We start from the raw sequence: 15,754 nt of genomic DNA on the forward strand, positions 1-15,754 counted from the left end.
CGCCCCGCCAGGGAACTTTTTTTTTCTGGCACGTCTTTCCCATATCAAACATTGCATCTCTGTTTTTTCCTCATCCCTTCACTCTTTTCATTATTTGAGTACGAGGTTCTCTTGCGGGGAATCAAGTCGAAAAGATGGCTTCAGACGAGATTGTGTGGCAAATCATAAACCAGCAGTTTTGCGCCTTCAAATTAAAGTGAGTTTTGTCAACCGCTGAATTTCTTGATAACACGATTTTACACCATTGGCTTTTTCTTTCTTGTTTTTCAAATCAAATACATGCCATTTTAGTATAATGGGCAATTGGATGGATCAATGCTAACCTAATCCCCCAGAACGGAGAAGCAGCAAAACTTCTGCCGCAATGAACACAACGTCACTGGACTGTGCAATCGCCAGTCATGCCCTCTAGCCAACTCGCGATATGCCACCATTCGGCAACATCCGACCAAGGATACGCTATACCTCTACATGAAGACTGTCGAGCGAGCGCATCTGCCTTCCAAAATGTGGGAGCGCATCAAGTTGTCCAACAACTACACAAAGGCCCTGGAGCAGATTGACGAGAGACTCATCTACTGGCCCAAGTTCTTAATTCACAAATGTAAACAGCGACTCACTCGCTTGACGCAGGTGCAGATTCGCATGCGCAGAATTGCCGCCGAAGACGAGCGACTGGGAGAGAAGCTGGTTCCTAAGCTGGCCCCCAAGGTCAGGCACCGTGAGGCGACAAGAGAGCGCAAGGCCGAGGCCGCAGCCAAACTGGAGAGGACTATCGAGAGAGAGCTTCTTGAGCGTCTGAGACAGGGCGCTTACGGCGACCAGCCCTTGAACGTTAGCGAAGATATCTGGAAGAAGGTGCTGAATGCCATGGAGAAGGGAGGTGAGGGTGAGCGAGACGAGGATATGGACAAGGGCATCGAAACCGATGAGGAATTCGACGGAATTGCTGAAAGCGAAGACGAAGACGCCGATGCTGCCGTTGAATACGTCTCCGACGCTGAAGAGAGCGAGGATGAGCTCGAGGACCTTGAAGACTGGCTGGAGAGCGAGGAGGAAGAGGAGGAGGAAGACAGCGACGAGTCCGAGGCGGAAAAGGCCGGCAGCAAGCGCAAGCGTGGCAAGGTCACCAAGGTCAAGGCCAAGCGACCGAAGCAGCAGGAGAAGGAGAAGCTGGCCTTGACCAACGACCTGGCCTGGTAAAGTGGTTCTCGATATGGGTGGAATTTGTTATTAATACTTGGGCATCATCACAGATGCAGAGCGGATTGCGCGGCGGCCAAACCAAGAGCACGGCAGCGTTACTGAGTCGTCTAAAAAAGATTGGGTTTTCAAGTTTGTATCAGCTTATTAGTCCTACTAGAACGGGCTTCATGGCATACGGCGTCGGGGTGCGGGAGAATAAATGAGGCATATGGTCTTTTCTGTTGCACGGATGAGGGATTATGTTAATGTTAAATAGTTGATGGATATAAATTGCACTGCCTTACAATAATGTTTCACCGATGCGGCTGAAAGTGGTTTCAGAAATGTTAGAGGGCAAAAAATGCTGAGGACAGAGCCAATGCACGCATCCGCACCCTGTCTTAGCAGCGACCCCACCGCCTAAAACGGCTACAAAGAGCACGGAGTTAGTGCGCTACAGCCCGCTAGCAAAAGCATCAACGCAGCCTGAAAACGAATAGAGTTACAGGCCCAGCGACCAAGTGATGCTCCGTCCAAGCAATCTTCAACCCCACGTCACTAGCCGCCAACCTCCTTTCCCTCCTCACCAACAAGCCTCGGCGCCCGTTATTTTTTGCTGCTTGGAATCAGACGAACGACCCTCTGCCACTGTTGCTGTTGCTGCTTCTTCTCTTTCTCCTAGAGACGACCTGATATAATACGAGCTCCCACATCCACAGCTACATCCACTTTCTCACCGCCGCAAACGAGCGACAAACGACCTATCAGACGAGATCTGCAGGCAAAAAGCATCACCGCCAGACGGCCGTAGCTTAAGCCTCTTTGTCCAAGCCACGCCAAGTAATCACACGATAAATAGAAAACTATAAACGACCGAGAACCCATCAGCTTCGCTCAATTTTAGCTCAGCTTTTCAGCACAACTGGAAGATATCCTTTGAAGCCGGCAGCTAAGGATACTTACTACATACACAACCTCCTCTCCCACCGAAACATCACGCGAGCTTAAATGCCCCATTCGCCATGAGTTCCTGGTACTCCAACCTCGTCACCAAAACCTCCTCCCAAATCTCCAACCTACGCTCCACCCTCCTCTCCAGCGAGGCCGATGGCGACACCGAAGACGACACCCACGTCTGCCGCGTGCTGCGCAACTACTACACCGAAAAGGGCCGCTCCTTTCCGAACTGGCTGCCCCCTGACCCCAAGGCACCGCCTCCGCAGATGACGCAGGCCGTGTATGCTCAACCGCAAGTTGGATCGCGGTACGGCGGGCTCGGCGGATCGCAACAGGGCGGCGGCGGAGGGGGGCTCAGCAGCCTCTGGGACAATGGCCCTGCCCAGCAGCAGCAGCCGCAGGTGCCGCAGAGCTTGCGGGCGGGCAGGCCGGCGACGACACAGCCCGGAGGGTCTTCGAGAGACGAAATACTCAGAGCTTCAGCGCCTCGTTCTGGAAGCTATTCTGGTCCTGGAGCTCCGGCTCCAGCTGCTGGCTCGGCGCAGGATCGTTTGAAGCAACGACTTTGGGGAACACGTACTACGAGCCCATCCTCCGGCGGCAGCGGACCATTCCAACCACCGCCGAATGGAGGCGGTGGTGGTGGTCACCAATCTCAGGGCAGCTACGAGGACAGATTTGCGCCGGGAGGATCCTACGATAACTCCCGGGGAAGCTACGATAACTCCCGAGGAAGCGGCGGCGGCGGCGGCCAGCCATTTGTTGGCGCAAACGCCCCTTGGTCTAGCGATGGCGGTCCTTATTCAGGAGGAGGAGGAGGAAGAGCTACCAATGGAGTCCAGAGAAAAGGCCTGCCCAGCGGTCCAAGGGGATACAGATGAAGAAAGAGAGAGAAAAAAAAGGATGTCTTGTTTTTTCCCTCTTGCATTCATATGATATAACGTATAGGTCTAGGTTATGTGATGTATATTTTTTTCCTTGTTTTTCTTCTTCTTGCATATGTAGCTAGTCATGCGGTGTGTTGGTAATTGTCGCTTCGAGCCATAGCTGGCAGCATATAATGCCCATTAATGTCCTATTAATTTTACTTTTGTTTTAAACTTGGGGTGTATATGAGCCATAAGCCAGCCTTGAATTTAAATAGCATTCTTTGATATACAAATATGCTGAGTTAGGAAGCATGGCGTGTAGAAAAGGTAGGATATGTATCACTTTAGCAAAAGATACCGATTTTAATATTATGGGAATTAAAATTTTCTTCATCCTCTTTTTCAAATCATTGCTACCCATATATAATAATACTAAAATGAAATAACCAGTCACCAAAACCAACATTATAGCGCCCTGCTCCCGCGAGAGTTTTTTATATTCGGAGTATGTGTTTAAAAAAAACAAACATGTAACAGTAGAAGAAAAAAAAGCAAAAGGCATATCCAATTACAAAAAAGGCGAAAAGAAAAAAAGAAACAATCATAGACATGGCTAGTTTCGTAAAAAAAAGGCTTTCATCTGCTCAATTCTCATTTTGAGCCAGTTGACCCTTCAGCTTTCAAAGTTGCCTTGGGCTTCTTTTCCAAAAGTTCCACCTTTCGGCTCAGCAGCTTTCTCAACTCAGGAGTAATGATACGCTCTGGCTTTGGCGAACCGGCATTAGCTTTGCCTTTCGGAGCTGGCTTCCGCGCTGGGCTGGTGGCAGCGGCGCTCTGGCCTGGGCTCTCTGTCCTTGGAGCCGGGAAGTTGTGCTTCTTGTCAACTGCCTCGACAAATCGTTGGAAGCGTCGGAAAAGAACCTCGGCGCGAATTATAGTCGACTCAAGATCGATAGTGCCAGACAGTTCGTTCACTTTAAATTTCGTTAATGAATTTCTTATTGAATACTAGGATCAAGGGGTTTCTCAGAACATACCATATTTAAGCACTTCGTCAAATGCTTTGAGATGAGTCATAATAACGTCTCTATGTTTCTCCAGAATGGCCAACGCAATGAAAAGATGGAAGTTTGCACTGTAGTAGTCTGTCCACAGGCACTCCCAAAGCTTGAGCACATCCAACCACTCAAACTCTCGCTTATACCACACAAGGATCATGCGGAAAAAGAAGAAGAAGTTGGTGCTGTCGGTGCTTTCTAGGTGATCCCATAGTTTAGGGTCCATGAAATGAACAAGCTGGTCCAGGCACAATAGCTGGCCTCGCATGCCTGATTGATCGAGTAAAAAGTTTTGCTCCATGCGATCCATGAACATTTGGAATGCCCAGAAGGCTACCGCATCATCCTGAATCACGGCATAGATTGGTGCCAAGAGATCCGACATGCCCTGGACATATCCCAGTTCCTTGTTGTACTCATTATAAGTCAGAAGCATCTCCTTCATCTGTTCGAGGTGGACATTGGTGCCAACTTCAGCAAATGGTGAGTTTGGATCTGGGTGTGGAGTATCCTCTCCTTGGAAGATGGGAATATTTCGATCAGTTCGATGAACATCCTTCTCTGCAGCCGAGTTGTTAGTATGAATTCATAGACTATATCATAGGTTAATAGGATCAAGTTTTTCATACCGATACGCCCGCGTTGTTCGCGCCACCATTCACCTGTTTCTCCGTCTCCACCTTCTCCTTCCAGTCGATCCCACCAGGATTGCTTGAGCTTGTAATACTGATCTCTCAGGGAAGCAATCGTTGCCTTTCTTTCATCCAGCGTACTATACCAGTCATATACGCCCAGTAAAAAGAGCCAGGCTTCTTTCCGAACCCCATCATCGGGATCCAGCCCAGCATGGAAGATCTTTTCTTTGACTTCATCAACCGAGATGGATAATCGCCCTGTTTCGGGATCGAAAAATGCATCCCACTCCTCTATTGATATGGGCTGCTTTCTTTCTTCAACCCCCAGCGAATTTACGCCATCAAGGAGCTCGAATTCTCCGACATCGGTATCCTCAAGTTCCATCACATCTCGAACAGTCCATATTCTCTGTCTGTGATCGCGCTCACTCTGTTCGGCCATGCCCATCGCCCACCTGGCAAGATATATCCTTGCGCTGTCGAATTCATCCTGGAGCGTCTGAACCTCTGGGTTTCGCAATAGTCTTCGCACTTGAGGCGGCAGGCTAGGGTTCTCTGCCAAGTCTTGGGCTGCCCTCCTGGTCAATGTGGTAACTTTGCTGAATTTTTCCATGAGATTCCAGCCTGTCTCCTTGACAAATTTCATGAAGGGGTCCATCTGAGCATCTTTATTTTTTGAGCTCCCGGCGTCGGCCTTTCCCTTGGCTTTGGTCGTAGCCATTCTGGCGCCGAAGCTTTCCAGATCCTCCTTGCTAGGCTCAATGAGATAAATATTGGGCTCTGCTCCTGATCTCTCAATCTTGATATATCTCCTCAGCCATCGCAGAACTTCGTCTGCACCCCAAAACATCTGGCCAGACTCTCCGAAGGGATCAAACTTATCCCGTGCCAACTTCTTCTTCTGAAGGATAGTACTCTGACACTCATCATCATGAAAGAAGAGAGCGGGGAAACTATCGCCTCCTCTGGAGTTGATGATGACTGAGCCATACCACCAGCCAAGGCTAGGAGGTCGCACTAATAGAGAATATATCGCACTGACGGGGATAGCAAATGCATAGCCGCCGATAGAGCTGCTGTGGGCGGTTACTGTGGGAGGCGGAGGGACAAGATACGACTGTTTGGGAGGAGAGTCGGCATCGGACAGGTCTACCTTGACATATATGCTCGCTGAATCGCCAAGCGATGATTCGGGAACCCAGGCGAGTAGAAGATCTGAAGATGCGATGTGATCTGGGTCATCCGCGGATGATGACGTAGAAGGGCGATCACGCTTCGGTCCCTTTTGTTGCAGCAAGGCAATGTAGCCGCAGATATTGTCTTTGGCAGAGGGCGTCGGATGGACGTACACCTGTTGGTAAAGCGAGTTAGCATGGTCTCTCTCTATTTGCCCTCGTTCCAATAAAACAGGTCATCTTCCGTTAAAAGTCAGTGGTGGCGCACCTTGCTCTTCGAATACAGCAGCTTCACTCCTCTGCCGGATTCCAGATGCGTGATGGTGTTGTAGCCGCCCTCCTCATCGTCGCTCATAGCATAGAAGCTCCCTGTCGGCGAGGTTGGTCGATCCGAGTCGCCCTGGGCTACTAGTTTTGAGCTCATGATGCGAGCGCTCTCTACCGACTTCGTGGGTAGCTCTATCGCTATTATCGTCGTTGACGTAACCGCTGGCTTTGCGACAACACGCAGCACTCGCAGTACTCGCAGTCCGTGAGAAGCCTAAGAACAAGCTGAAAAGAAAAAACAAAGGCGAGACAAGATGTGTCTAAGAGATGGAAGTTTGTCGCAGCATCGTCGAGTGACGCATCTCAAAGAAAACTCGTTTGCGGAATTGAGTTGCATGTGAGCTGCCTGATAGTGGCTGAATGACGACTCCAAGACGCGGAAGCGCATGTGCCCCGCCACGGCAAGGTCATTTTGCAGAGGGGCGTGTGCCCGGGTACAGCTACCGTCGGTTCTGGCACGTTTTGGCAGCGCACACGGGTAGCGGGTACTGCTCGCTTTGGCGGGTTGCTGCAAACTGCTGCGTCTCATAGAAAATGCGCCACAGGCCAAACCGTAATAGTCCTCATCTAGACGATGCCTACGTACTGCCATACGCAACACCAGCTTTGGCAGTGTTGGGGGCGATTTTTTATGTGTCACGTCACTGCTTTTGCTTCTCCAACTACTCGTATTTATCTAGTCTAGTACCTTGATACAATCGGTAATACTCCGATACAACAAAGGGTCTTCCGGGGCTGCAAATACCCGGTCCGTATATCGTAAAATAGCGGCTCGATGTATTGCCTATTACGGCGACTACTAAGCACTGGCCGATCTTATAAGCACTGGACGGTCTGAATCAAGACTTGGCATGCTAGGTTTTATTCCCATTTGTTGGGGGATTCATGTCGCGCGGCCTAGCTGCTTCGTTGGTGTAAAAAAGAAACAAAAGACATTTAACATTATAAATACTCCGTACATGTCATGTGCTACGTACATCATATATATATACCCCTGAGCGCCCATCCAAGTTATCCCCTCAGCAGTCAGTCGTTATAGTCATACTATCCCGTATCGTACATACTCCCCTTTCGTTTACTATTATCTATCTATCTTCGTGTTCGTTTTCGTCGACAGCCTTGGCACATGTGCCTTATACCGTACGCCGAGATCCGTTGACCCGCTTTAACAAAAATCCGTCGATACGATTAAAGTTGAGTTGCACAGGAAATTTAGGCATCTTCATACTCGGACACTGGAAAATAGCCAGCTATAAACCAGAAACATCTCGACGCTGGCGGATGACCAGCCAAGAACAAGAAACACCTCTTTTCAAAGATTCTAAAGGAGCAGCTGCCTTCTAGACCTCCTCCGATAGAAGGACAGAATGATATTCGGGCTCCACAGCGGTCTCTGCATCAGTATAGTTGATGGGCTTGTGGATCCGTACAATCCATAAGAAATAGTCCTCGAGGACACACAGGTTCAATAAGAGGCCGTTCGCGTTCCATGCAATGCCGCAAACAATTGCTCCAGCAACGGCGTCCAAGATGAAATGATTCGCAGTTGCTACGATGGCCGTGAAGATCAATGCTGGGTAAGATAGACCGAGAACAGAAATGGCGGCCCGCTTCCATGAATTGGGTCGAACTCCATTGATGGGGATAGTTGCAATGGTTAAACCGATAAGGAGTGAATAGCCAAAATGCAGAGACGGCATGGCAGCTATAAAGAAGAAACAGGTTAAATGACTGGTAAAGGGTTACAAGGGGACTGTATTGTTTAGAGCTCACCATATTGGTTACAGAATTTGTTCGTTGTCCAGACACTGCTCTCGCCAGCACTGCTGTGGACAGTATCAACAAAGCCGAAACTCTTCGCCTCCTCAGCATCAGCTCCATTATAGTTTGGGTCGCTCAATAGTCGGGGAGGCATGCACGGCCACAGAGTGAACACGACAAAGGCAATCAAGTTGCACATAGCCATTGTCCGGCGTCTAGCTTCGTATAACGCAGGATCAGCAGAGACAAAGTTGTTTCGAACTTGCCCAGTCATTGTTTGACGCTTTCGACTGGTGGTAAGGTAAAACAAAGCTACCAGGAAAAAGATCGTGCCAGGGATATGGATGAAGGAATATACACGGTTGATCCAGTGCAGCAGAATTGGGTGGTTCAAAAACCATTGTTGGAAAGACACCTCCCAAAAGATACCGAGCCGTTGCTCCAAATGAATCAGCTTGAGAGCATGCTTTCGAGCGACATGGACGGTGCCCTGGACGATGGTGATGGCGGTAAAAGCTCGACCCAGTTGGTATACCTAAAGTCGATAAGATATTAGTCTTATAAACAACGAATAATCACGACACAAGTATTCTCGTTAAATCGAATCGAATCGACCAATCTCGCCCAACCTACCCAGTAGATGAGAGCCCAATACCATGCTTCAACAAGGAACGGAAACTTCTGAAGAACTCGACTTAAAAATCTATCTTTAAAGACAAATGTGTTTGGAGTTGTCACCATCCTCTTGTGCCCGAAGAATTGAATCTTGCGCCGTCGCGATGTAAGAGACCAGACTGATTCGTCATCGGCAGAGAGGGCTGGCGAAGAAGAACCCGGGCTCCAAGTTGGACTCTTAGGAGCATCTGTTGAACTGCGTTTTATTTCAACGTCATCTCGTCGTTTGTGGCCACCCCAGCCTTGGGTCCCCTCCCAGAAGTTGTAGTCCTTATTCCTATTGAACCAGGCACCGCCAAACAGAAGCGTCACAACCACGAGCGGTTCTAAGAACGCGCCAACAGTCATCGTAATTTGGGCACAGATATTATAATTATTGTCGACTTGGGGCAAATACATTTAACAGATGAACGGGAACCATGAATGACTTTATGGGGTCTAAAGAGGCAACTGAGACATAAAGAACACCCGATGATGACACTCGGGACGAAAGGAACTGGATAGAAAGACGACGAGGCTATGATGTGAGCAAGACAAACTGAGAAGGGTTTCTAAGCAGCCCGATGGCGATAAATATGAACGGGAACCTGTCAAACTATGCTGGAATGCGGAGGGCTACGGATACGGGGCCACGCGAGCACGCCCATGTACACAAACCGCAAGGCATCAAAGAGATCCGCTCGCCAACGAATTTATCTGTCTACCTGCAAAGACAATACTCTAATGCTATGATTCACTGTACCTGGGGGTCCAGAACGGGGCACGGAGTACTCTCGTCATACATTCCCAGCAAGTACCTACACTACTTCTCAAAAGGAGACAAAGCCTCGGCTCCGAAGCCACACTGGGCCAAGCATGGAAGAAGGACCAATATGGAGGCAACAATAGCAGACTACCTGTGAGGCCGCCGAGTTGAGAAGCGTCATGGATGTTCACGGAGGTTGGGCGCGGGTGTGGAGGATTTGGCCACACCCCTACCATTGAGATCTTGGCAGCCTCTCTAACCGGCACAAAGTTCCGATGATATTTCTGTCGCTGATAGTGTCAGCAAATAGATTTCCCCCCTTCTCTTTCTCTTTCTCTTTCCGGATACTACTTGCAGAAAAGTATCTCTTGCCGTTATATCCGTCAATAGGCATATCTCTTCGACAAGCATGGCGAACAAGATAACGGAAACTCAACGCACAAAAACTCAGGGCTTTAGCGCCAACCCGAAGCCCAGATTGGAAAAAGCCTTTTTAATCTTTTTTCACCTTTGTCTGAGACCTGAGGCCCATAGTATAGAGTGATGGGCGGGCGGCGCATACGAGCCTTGCATCAATATACGAAGGGCTAAGTGTACGGAAGTTCGGACTACTATTAGCACGGTACGGTCCCCGAAACTTCGGTAGTATTACCACATCAACAACATCTAGAGTCTTGGCATTGACCAGGGCCGGACAATATTTGCACCAGTGCCCTTTGTTTGAACAGAGCACAGATACAACAACTACATGCAAACGGTCTTTTATGATTACTCTGGTGGTCCCCGCGCCGTGTCATCGGGAAGCAGTATCAAAGAATGGTGGTGGAAATAAGGCAGATAGGCAAGGGTCTATCTGCTGTCAATTGTGGGATTCGATACAGCTGGATATTCTAGTAGCCAAATGGCGCACCACTCGTCCCACGGTGATAAAGCTCAAGCCTAGTCTTGCTCCATCTTCTAGCAGCTGTCGCGTGCTCAGCTCCACATCTCGGCCACGATTGAACCGTCGTTTGCGGCAAGGGTGGGCGTACGGGGTGTCGCCAAAAACGAAGCCGGCGCTTATGATGTAAGTGGTGTCGCGTGCCTTGCGTGAGAAGGCGATAGAAGAAGAGAGGCGATTGCTCACATCATAAAGCTTCGCACCACAGCTTTTATTATTATTTGCCAACTTTATAACAGTCCTTCCAGCCGCCCCTTACTTGATTGAGCATCCAATTGGGGTTAACATTCAGTCACCACGTGGGAGACAATTGCTGTTAGCGGCCAAGAGGGATACACTAACAGCCCGAATAAACATTTCATTCGCATTCAGCCTATACTGATTGTCGCACTGTACAAAGTTAACTGCCGAACTCTTTTGAGCATTTTCCTATGCTTTACGTACTAGGCATCGAAACTCGCCGGTCGCAAACCATTGTGGGTTCTACTTGTTCTAGCGCTATAGACCGACTTAGTCGTGCCGCTTTCAAACATCAGCACAGAGCTGGAAGTATATTTAATGGGAACAGTGGTTGTTTTCCACTCCCAGCCTGCAGGCCCCCCACGATAGGATGCAACTATTACGAGCTCAGGGTCGGCAGCTTTATCCCAAATGGTGTGATACAATCCTCCCTTGGACAGATGCTGAGAGAGTCAAAATCCCAAAAGGAGACTTTTTTTGCGCGCAAAATCCTAATCCTGCGGGCAAACGTATAGGTCTCGGTAAGCTGGCTCAGTGCGAGCTCCTAGCTGCCCGGATTGCTCGGAAATTGATATTACTCAACGTCCACCCATTAGTGTTGAGCGCTGCTGATAGAGGAGGAGTGATAGTCGGACAATAAAACCTATCCATCGGTGCCTGTTGAGTTCCGAAATCCGTGGGTTCCCACACAACTATTCGTAACCACCATCGAATGGAACGAGCACGTGCCCGCGCTCCGATGGCGCGAGACCTGGCGTGTTGTCCGTTTGTTCCTCGGAAGCTGAACTTCTGGAGCACTGGATTTCGTCACAGCTACTACCGACCGGGCGGTGCTGGTTACCGAGTGGCGATCGCAGTGATCATCATCTCGCTGCAATTACGTCGTGATAGAATGACGATGCTGATTACACGTTTAGTGCTTTATTATTTAGTTAGCTTACCGAGGTAGGTCTCCAAATTCCGCTAACTCGGCGTCCATTCATTATGCGATCTGGGACCAACAACTACGCCAAGGACGGGAAAGCAGCGTCAAGTTTCGACAAACTCTCGGGCTCTGGATGGTAATTATTCCATCCATTTATATACTTGGAGATGTTTTGCGTATGTGAGAGCTCAGTTTGATTGCGACTCAATGAATTATATCCTCGCAGCAATACGCCCGGAAAGTTCCAGAACCTGTCTGATTTTCTATCTGAACCTGCCGCTTTACATTCGCCGAGATAGCCTAACCGCGCTTCCAAACAGGCTACCCAGCAAGACTATCGTCTCATCAAGCTATTTTCTATGACAGTTGAGTACTCTGGAAAGAAAATAGAAGTTTTATGCTTCTTTCTTCACTTACATGCTTGCCAAAGGGCAAACGTCGTGCCAACCTAGCCCGATGCGTCGATCTTGCTGTGCTCAGCCTCGATCTTTGTTGCTCAGCCTCGATTGATTTCGATTACCGAAAGTAGCGTCTAACCGATCAACCAACGTCGATCGCTCCAACGCTCTGCGGAACTAAGCAATCCTACGCTAAAATGCTACCTCATTTACCCCGGATTTTCTTCATCTGCAACTTCATACTTTTGAAATCGCTCATCTGACTCTCTGTGACGTGCGCTTTATCGAGTGGGTAGAAGCGCTATTACGGTACTCCACCGAGGATACAGATACGCGGTCGCCGTTGTGCCCATAAGGCTGTCCCCAACCCCAACGCCCGTGCGTCATTGCGGATAGATTTAATACTCATGGCATGTGACGACATGTTCGTGGAGCCAAGAGATCGATCATATTCATTCCAAATGCTGCACAAGAGACACGGCAGCCGTCCCCAGTCAGGACCGCTATCTTTATGCTTAAACGATTTTGAAGGTATAAAAGCCAGTCTTGGGATCAGCGTCAATGTATTCCCCATCCCTCAAAGCATCTTTGCCATTTTCCCTCACAGCGTCCATAAGCCCATTGAGACCATGAAAGTAAAACAGAGTCGACCCGATGCGCCGGTACACCCCCTTCTCATTTGCCACGTCTTTGGCAAGGTCCAACAAAATGGCAAATCCAGACCCATATTTGTCCTCGCCGTCACAATCGGCAATCATGAAATACATCTCCCGGTCGTCCGCCCACTCTTCTAGCTTGCCTTTCCACGAGTCAAGCGAGAAGGCCTGTCCGCTATGCTCCCACGCTTCCGAGTCGTCGCTTCGTAGGACCTTAAAATCGCGATTAAACGCATTTTGCTTATGGTCCTTGGCCTTCCTGCCCACGCGAATCCGAAAGATTGGCCCATGCAGTATGATGTAGCCGCTCTTGACTGGCCCGAATGGCCCGCCTTCTGTTACTACGTTTGCATCCACCAGTCGCGGCATGCCTTTGGCTTGCTCCTGTCGCGTCTCTTTGAGCGACTTGCCGTCATGATAGCGGACCAAGCCGTCTATAGACGCCCATGACCATGACGGAATCATATATTCCGCATCCTCGGATCCCGGCGCGCTCACGAATCGTTCAGCGTTTTCTCCTATGCTCCAAAGAAGCCCGAACGGTAGGTAGCTTCGCCATGTACCCGCGACATATTCGCCAGGTTTATCCACGGGCAAGTCGTTTACTTGGCCAAAGAGCTGGGCCACTGCTCCAAACGCAACAAGCTTGTCTTTCCGCTTCGTAAGAGCACGTTGGTTGTACTGAGATGTGAGATAATCCCAGATCCAAATGGCCGGGGTTTTGGTTATTTTCCGCCTCTCCTTGTCGAAAAATGAAACCTTGTCTGGCCAGGTAATACTTCCAGGGCCACTGTACCACATGATCTGTTCAGTGGACGTTTCACGATTAATCCCATCAGTGATGCCATTCCACCACCATTCGCCGTCCGTGCAGTGCAGCACACGAGGGGCCATCGCGTATTCCTGATATGTCCACCCACGGCGGTTGAGAGGGGCCGAAACAATGGTGTTTTTGAATTCTTCATACCACGGATTGGTGATGCGGAGCGTTTGGCCGGGCTGGAGCCCCCATTCCTGGATGAAGCCCCGCCAGGTCGGGCGAACGATGACGGTGCGAGGCCGAGGACTTGGCGATAGACCCGTCGTGGGGTTTTTGGAAGCTGAAGCTGCAATTGTGAGATGAGAAAAGGCATATACGGAAGCCATGCGCTGTGCTTCGTGAAGCCAGTCGGAAGCAGAGTCTTGGATGATACACAGAGAGTCAATCCAGAGGTATTTGACGCCCAGTTCTAGAGCCAATTCCGCGGATTGGCGAAACGTGGCCGGCAAATGCTTGAACGCAATCCCATTAGTAAATTCAGACAGTCTCGAGTCGATCAGCTGAATAGGCATGGTATTGCCCCAGCTATGGGAAAGGGCGATATATGGGGTATCAACGTCCAACGACTTGTTGGCTCCATCGATTAGTCGCGCCATCGGCTCAGGTAAATCGTTTGTCAGGTGAAGAAGTCTTGTTGGGAGCTCTCGAACAAGACTCTTTGGAAAGACCTTGGCAAAGTCCTTCGTCTCGTTGAGGAACTTGGTGACTCGTTCTAATGTGCTGCCCATGTCCATCCAAGCTATGTAATGCTCGTTGTCCTTTTTAGACAAATCTGGATTACTCCCTATTAGCAAAAACCGTTTACGCTCAAAGTGAAGAAGCACCTCTCTGCTTTTAAAGAAAACTCACCATGCATATCCAGCTTCACATCCTTCACGTTCCCCTCTCGCTCTCCAATCGTCGGATTCACATCCATGTTCCTATTCGCCGCCCAATCCGCATACACATGATACCTAAAAATCAACCGGCTCGTCTTGTCCTTCTCGGTATATATAAATACATGGCCCTTGGCCTTTGCAATCTCCTCCTCGCTCCACGCCGCTATGCCATACGGCTTCCGCCCTTCCATGTAATCCACGCGGATATTGTCCCGCGGATGAAGCGCATCAAACGCCAGCACCACCGTCTTGCACAGCGCGCACGAAGTGCCTGACTTGCGCAGGTCCTCGACCGAGTGGTGCGGATACGAGAGCGTCGGCGGGGCGGCTTTGTTGTTGATGTACGGCTCCATGCCGTGGTCGTATGCCTTTCCGAAAGCTGGCTCGGGGTTGAATGGGTCTGGCGGTGCACCGGGACGCTTGACTTCTCTCTTCCAGCCGCTGAGCTGAGGCCGCCAGTTGCCTTTGAAGATGCCGGTGCAGACATCGCAGAGGGTGGACGATGGGATTGAATCTAATTCAACCATTGTGCTCTTCAACTCTTTCGAGAAAAAATTGATATATTCAAAGCAAAAGAGGGTGTTTGGCTAACATCTCAATCGAGCAAAGTAATTATTCCGCAACCACCAAGTCCTATATATATCAACGCGTAATCAGTCTACAATCAAGTCAATCTATAGGACTTCACTATCGAACACTGCCATTGCTGCCTCGTTAGCGCCTCAAGATGAACCGGGGGGGCGGCCGTAGTATAGAAGTCTGACATGCATACATACTCCGTCCTTTGCATGAAGATCATCAAATAGGCGCAAAGCCTTATATAAAGCCTTGCCAAAGGATGAATGAAGTTCGAGGGCTAGGCTAAAAATATGCATAGCCTAGTCATCAACTCCGCATAGTCCGTCGTTTTATGATATGGCTGGTGGCTAATTATAGAATGCTTGCATAGTGTTTGCGGAATATGAGTAAACATATATATTGCCCACGTCGCAGCCATAGGACTTATACGAGGATACGGAATGCATCAATTGGAAGTGATTGGTTCACAATAAGAAAAAATGACATGTCAGCCAAGATGAAGCAGTTTTAAATAGTGGTTGTGGCCTATATCCTAGGCTCTTCAAACAAGCCAATGAATTAGTCCAGCAGGGATAAATGTAAGCAACTGCAGCAATCCATCAGCAATGAAACAATCCAAAACCAATCCAACACCTTGAAACCTGTGAGACAATGAGCCTCATCGAGTCTTCTAACCAACTCCTTGCTGTGAACCAAGTCTCTCCAATAATATCTTGAAGCGCACTTTCCCGTGCTAAATCATTACCGCCTCCAATACCGTAAAAATATGTCCCTTTTTCCATAATCCAAAAACGCCAAGTTATGGGATATACTGCTCAACTTTTCGCCCCCGCGTCATACATTTCATCCTCTTCTGCTATCCTTCCAAGAATAAGACTTTGAATCATGAGCTCGTCGCATAGCACACGAATATTCCTCGTTGCTGGTAATC

At 49.2% G+C, this 15,754-nt stretch overlaps 6 protein-coding genes across 6 annotated transcripts; 2 read left to right on the forward strand and 4 right to left on the reverse strand.

Moving 5' to 3' along the window:
- The first annotated feature begins 38 nt into the window (after positions 1–38).
- Positions 39–1,495, forward strand: GGI43DRAFT_402227 (ribosome biosynthesis protein MAK16). The gene is made up of 2 exons (XM_083205668.1): positions 39–196; positions 336–1,495. The coding sequence occupies exons 1-2, from the start codon at positions 135–137 to the stop codon at positions 1,201–1,203; spliced, it is 930 nt and encodes a 309-aa protein (XP_083061619.1). The 5' UTR covers positions 39–134; the 3' UTR covers positions 1,204–1,495.
- A 29-nt stretch (positions 1,496–1,524) lies between these two features.
- Positions 1,525–3,356, forward strand: GGI43DRAFT_343780 (Sec1-binding region of Mso1-domain-containing protein). The gene has a single exon (XM_083202177.1). It carries the CDS (start codon positions 2,208–2,210, stop codon positions 3,021–3,023), a length of 816 nt encoding a protein of 271 aa, XP_083061620.1. The 5' UTR covers positions 1,525–2,207; the 3' UTR covers positions 3,024–3,356.
- Positions 3,131–3,668, reverse strand: GGI43DRAFT_343807 (uncharacterized protein). The gene has a single exon (XM_083202178.1). The coding sequence runs from the start codon at positions 3,571–3,573 to the stop codon at positions 3,238–3,240; it is 336 nt and encodes a 111-aa protein (XP_083061621.1). The 5' UTR covers positions 3,574–3,668; the 3' UTR covers positions 3,131–3,237.
- Positions 3,373–6,817, reverse strand: GGI43DRAFT_402230 (GTPase-activating protein GYP7). The gene is made up of 4 exons (XM_083205669.1): positions 6,148–6,817; positions 4,699–6,055; positions 4,049–4,630; positions 3,373–3,985 (listed from the first exon to the last, which is right to left on the reverse strand). Exons 1-4 carry the CDS (start codon positions 6,301–6,303, stop codon positions 3,663–3,665), a joined length of 2,418 nt encoding a protein of 805 aa, XP_083061622.1. The 5' UTR covers positions 6,304–6,817; the 3' UTR covers positions 3,373–3,662.
- Positions 6,818–7,546: 729 nt separating this feature from the next.
- Positions 7,547–8,990, reverse strand: GGI43DRAFT_382752 (PAP2 superfamily-domain-containing protein; the record flags this gene model as incomplete). Its single annotated transcript, XM_083203274.1, has 3 exons — positions 7,547–7,911; positions 7,980–8,502; positions 8,601–8,990. The coding sequence occupies 3 exons, from the start codon at positions 8,988–8,990 to the stop codon at positions 7,547–7,549; spliced, it is 1,278 nt and encodes a 425-aa protein (XP_083061623.1).
- A 2,970-nt stretch (positions 8,991–11,960) lies between these two features.
- On the reverse strand, positions 11,961–15,244 carry GGI43DRAFT_343838 (HET domain-containing protein). Its single transcript, XM_083202179.1, has 3 exons — positions 15,021–15,244; positions 14,216–14,941; positions 11,961–14,138 (listed from the first exon to the last, which is right to left on the reverse strand). The coding sequence occupies exons 2-3, from the start codon at positions 14,769–14,771 to the stop codon at positions 12,406–12,408; spliced, it is 2,289 nt and encodes a 762-aa protein (XP_083061624.1). The 5' UTR covers positions 14,772–14,941; positions 15,021–15,244; the 3' UTR covers positions 11,961–12,405.
- Between the last annotated feature and the right edge of the window lie 510 nt (positions 15,245–15,754).

The sequence above is a fragment of the Trichoderma evansii genome, assembly GCF_050947405.1.
Source record: "Trichoderma evansii strain SZMC 28006 chromosome Unknown GGI43scaffold_7, whole genome shotgun sequence".
Classification (NCBI taxonomy): domain Eukaryota; kingdom Fungi; phylum Ascomycota; class Sordariomycetes; order Hypocreales; family Hypocreaceae; genus Trichoderma; species Trichoderma evansii.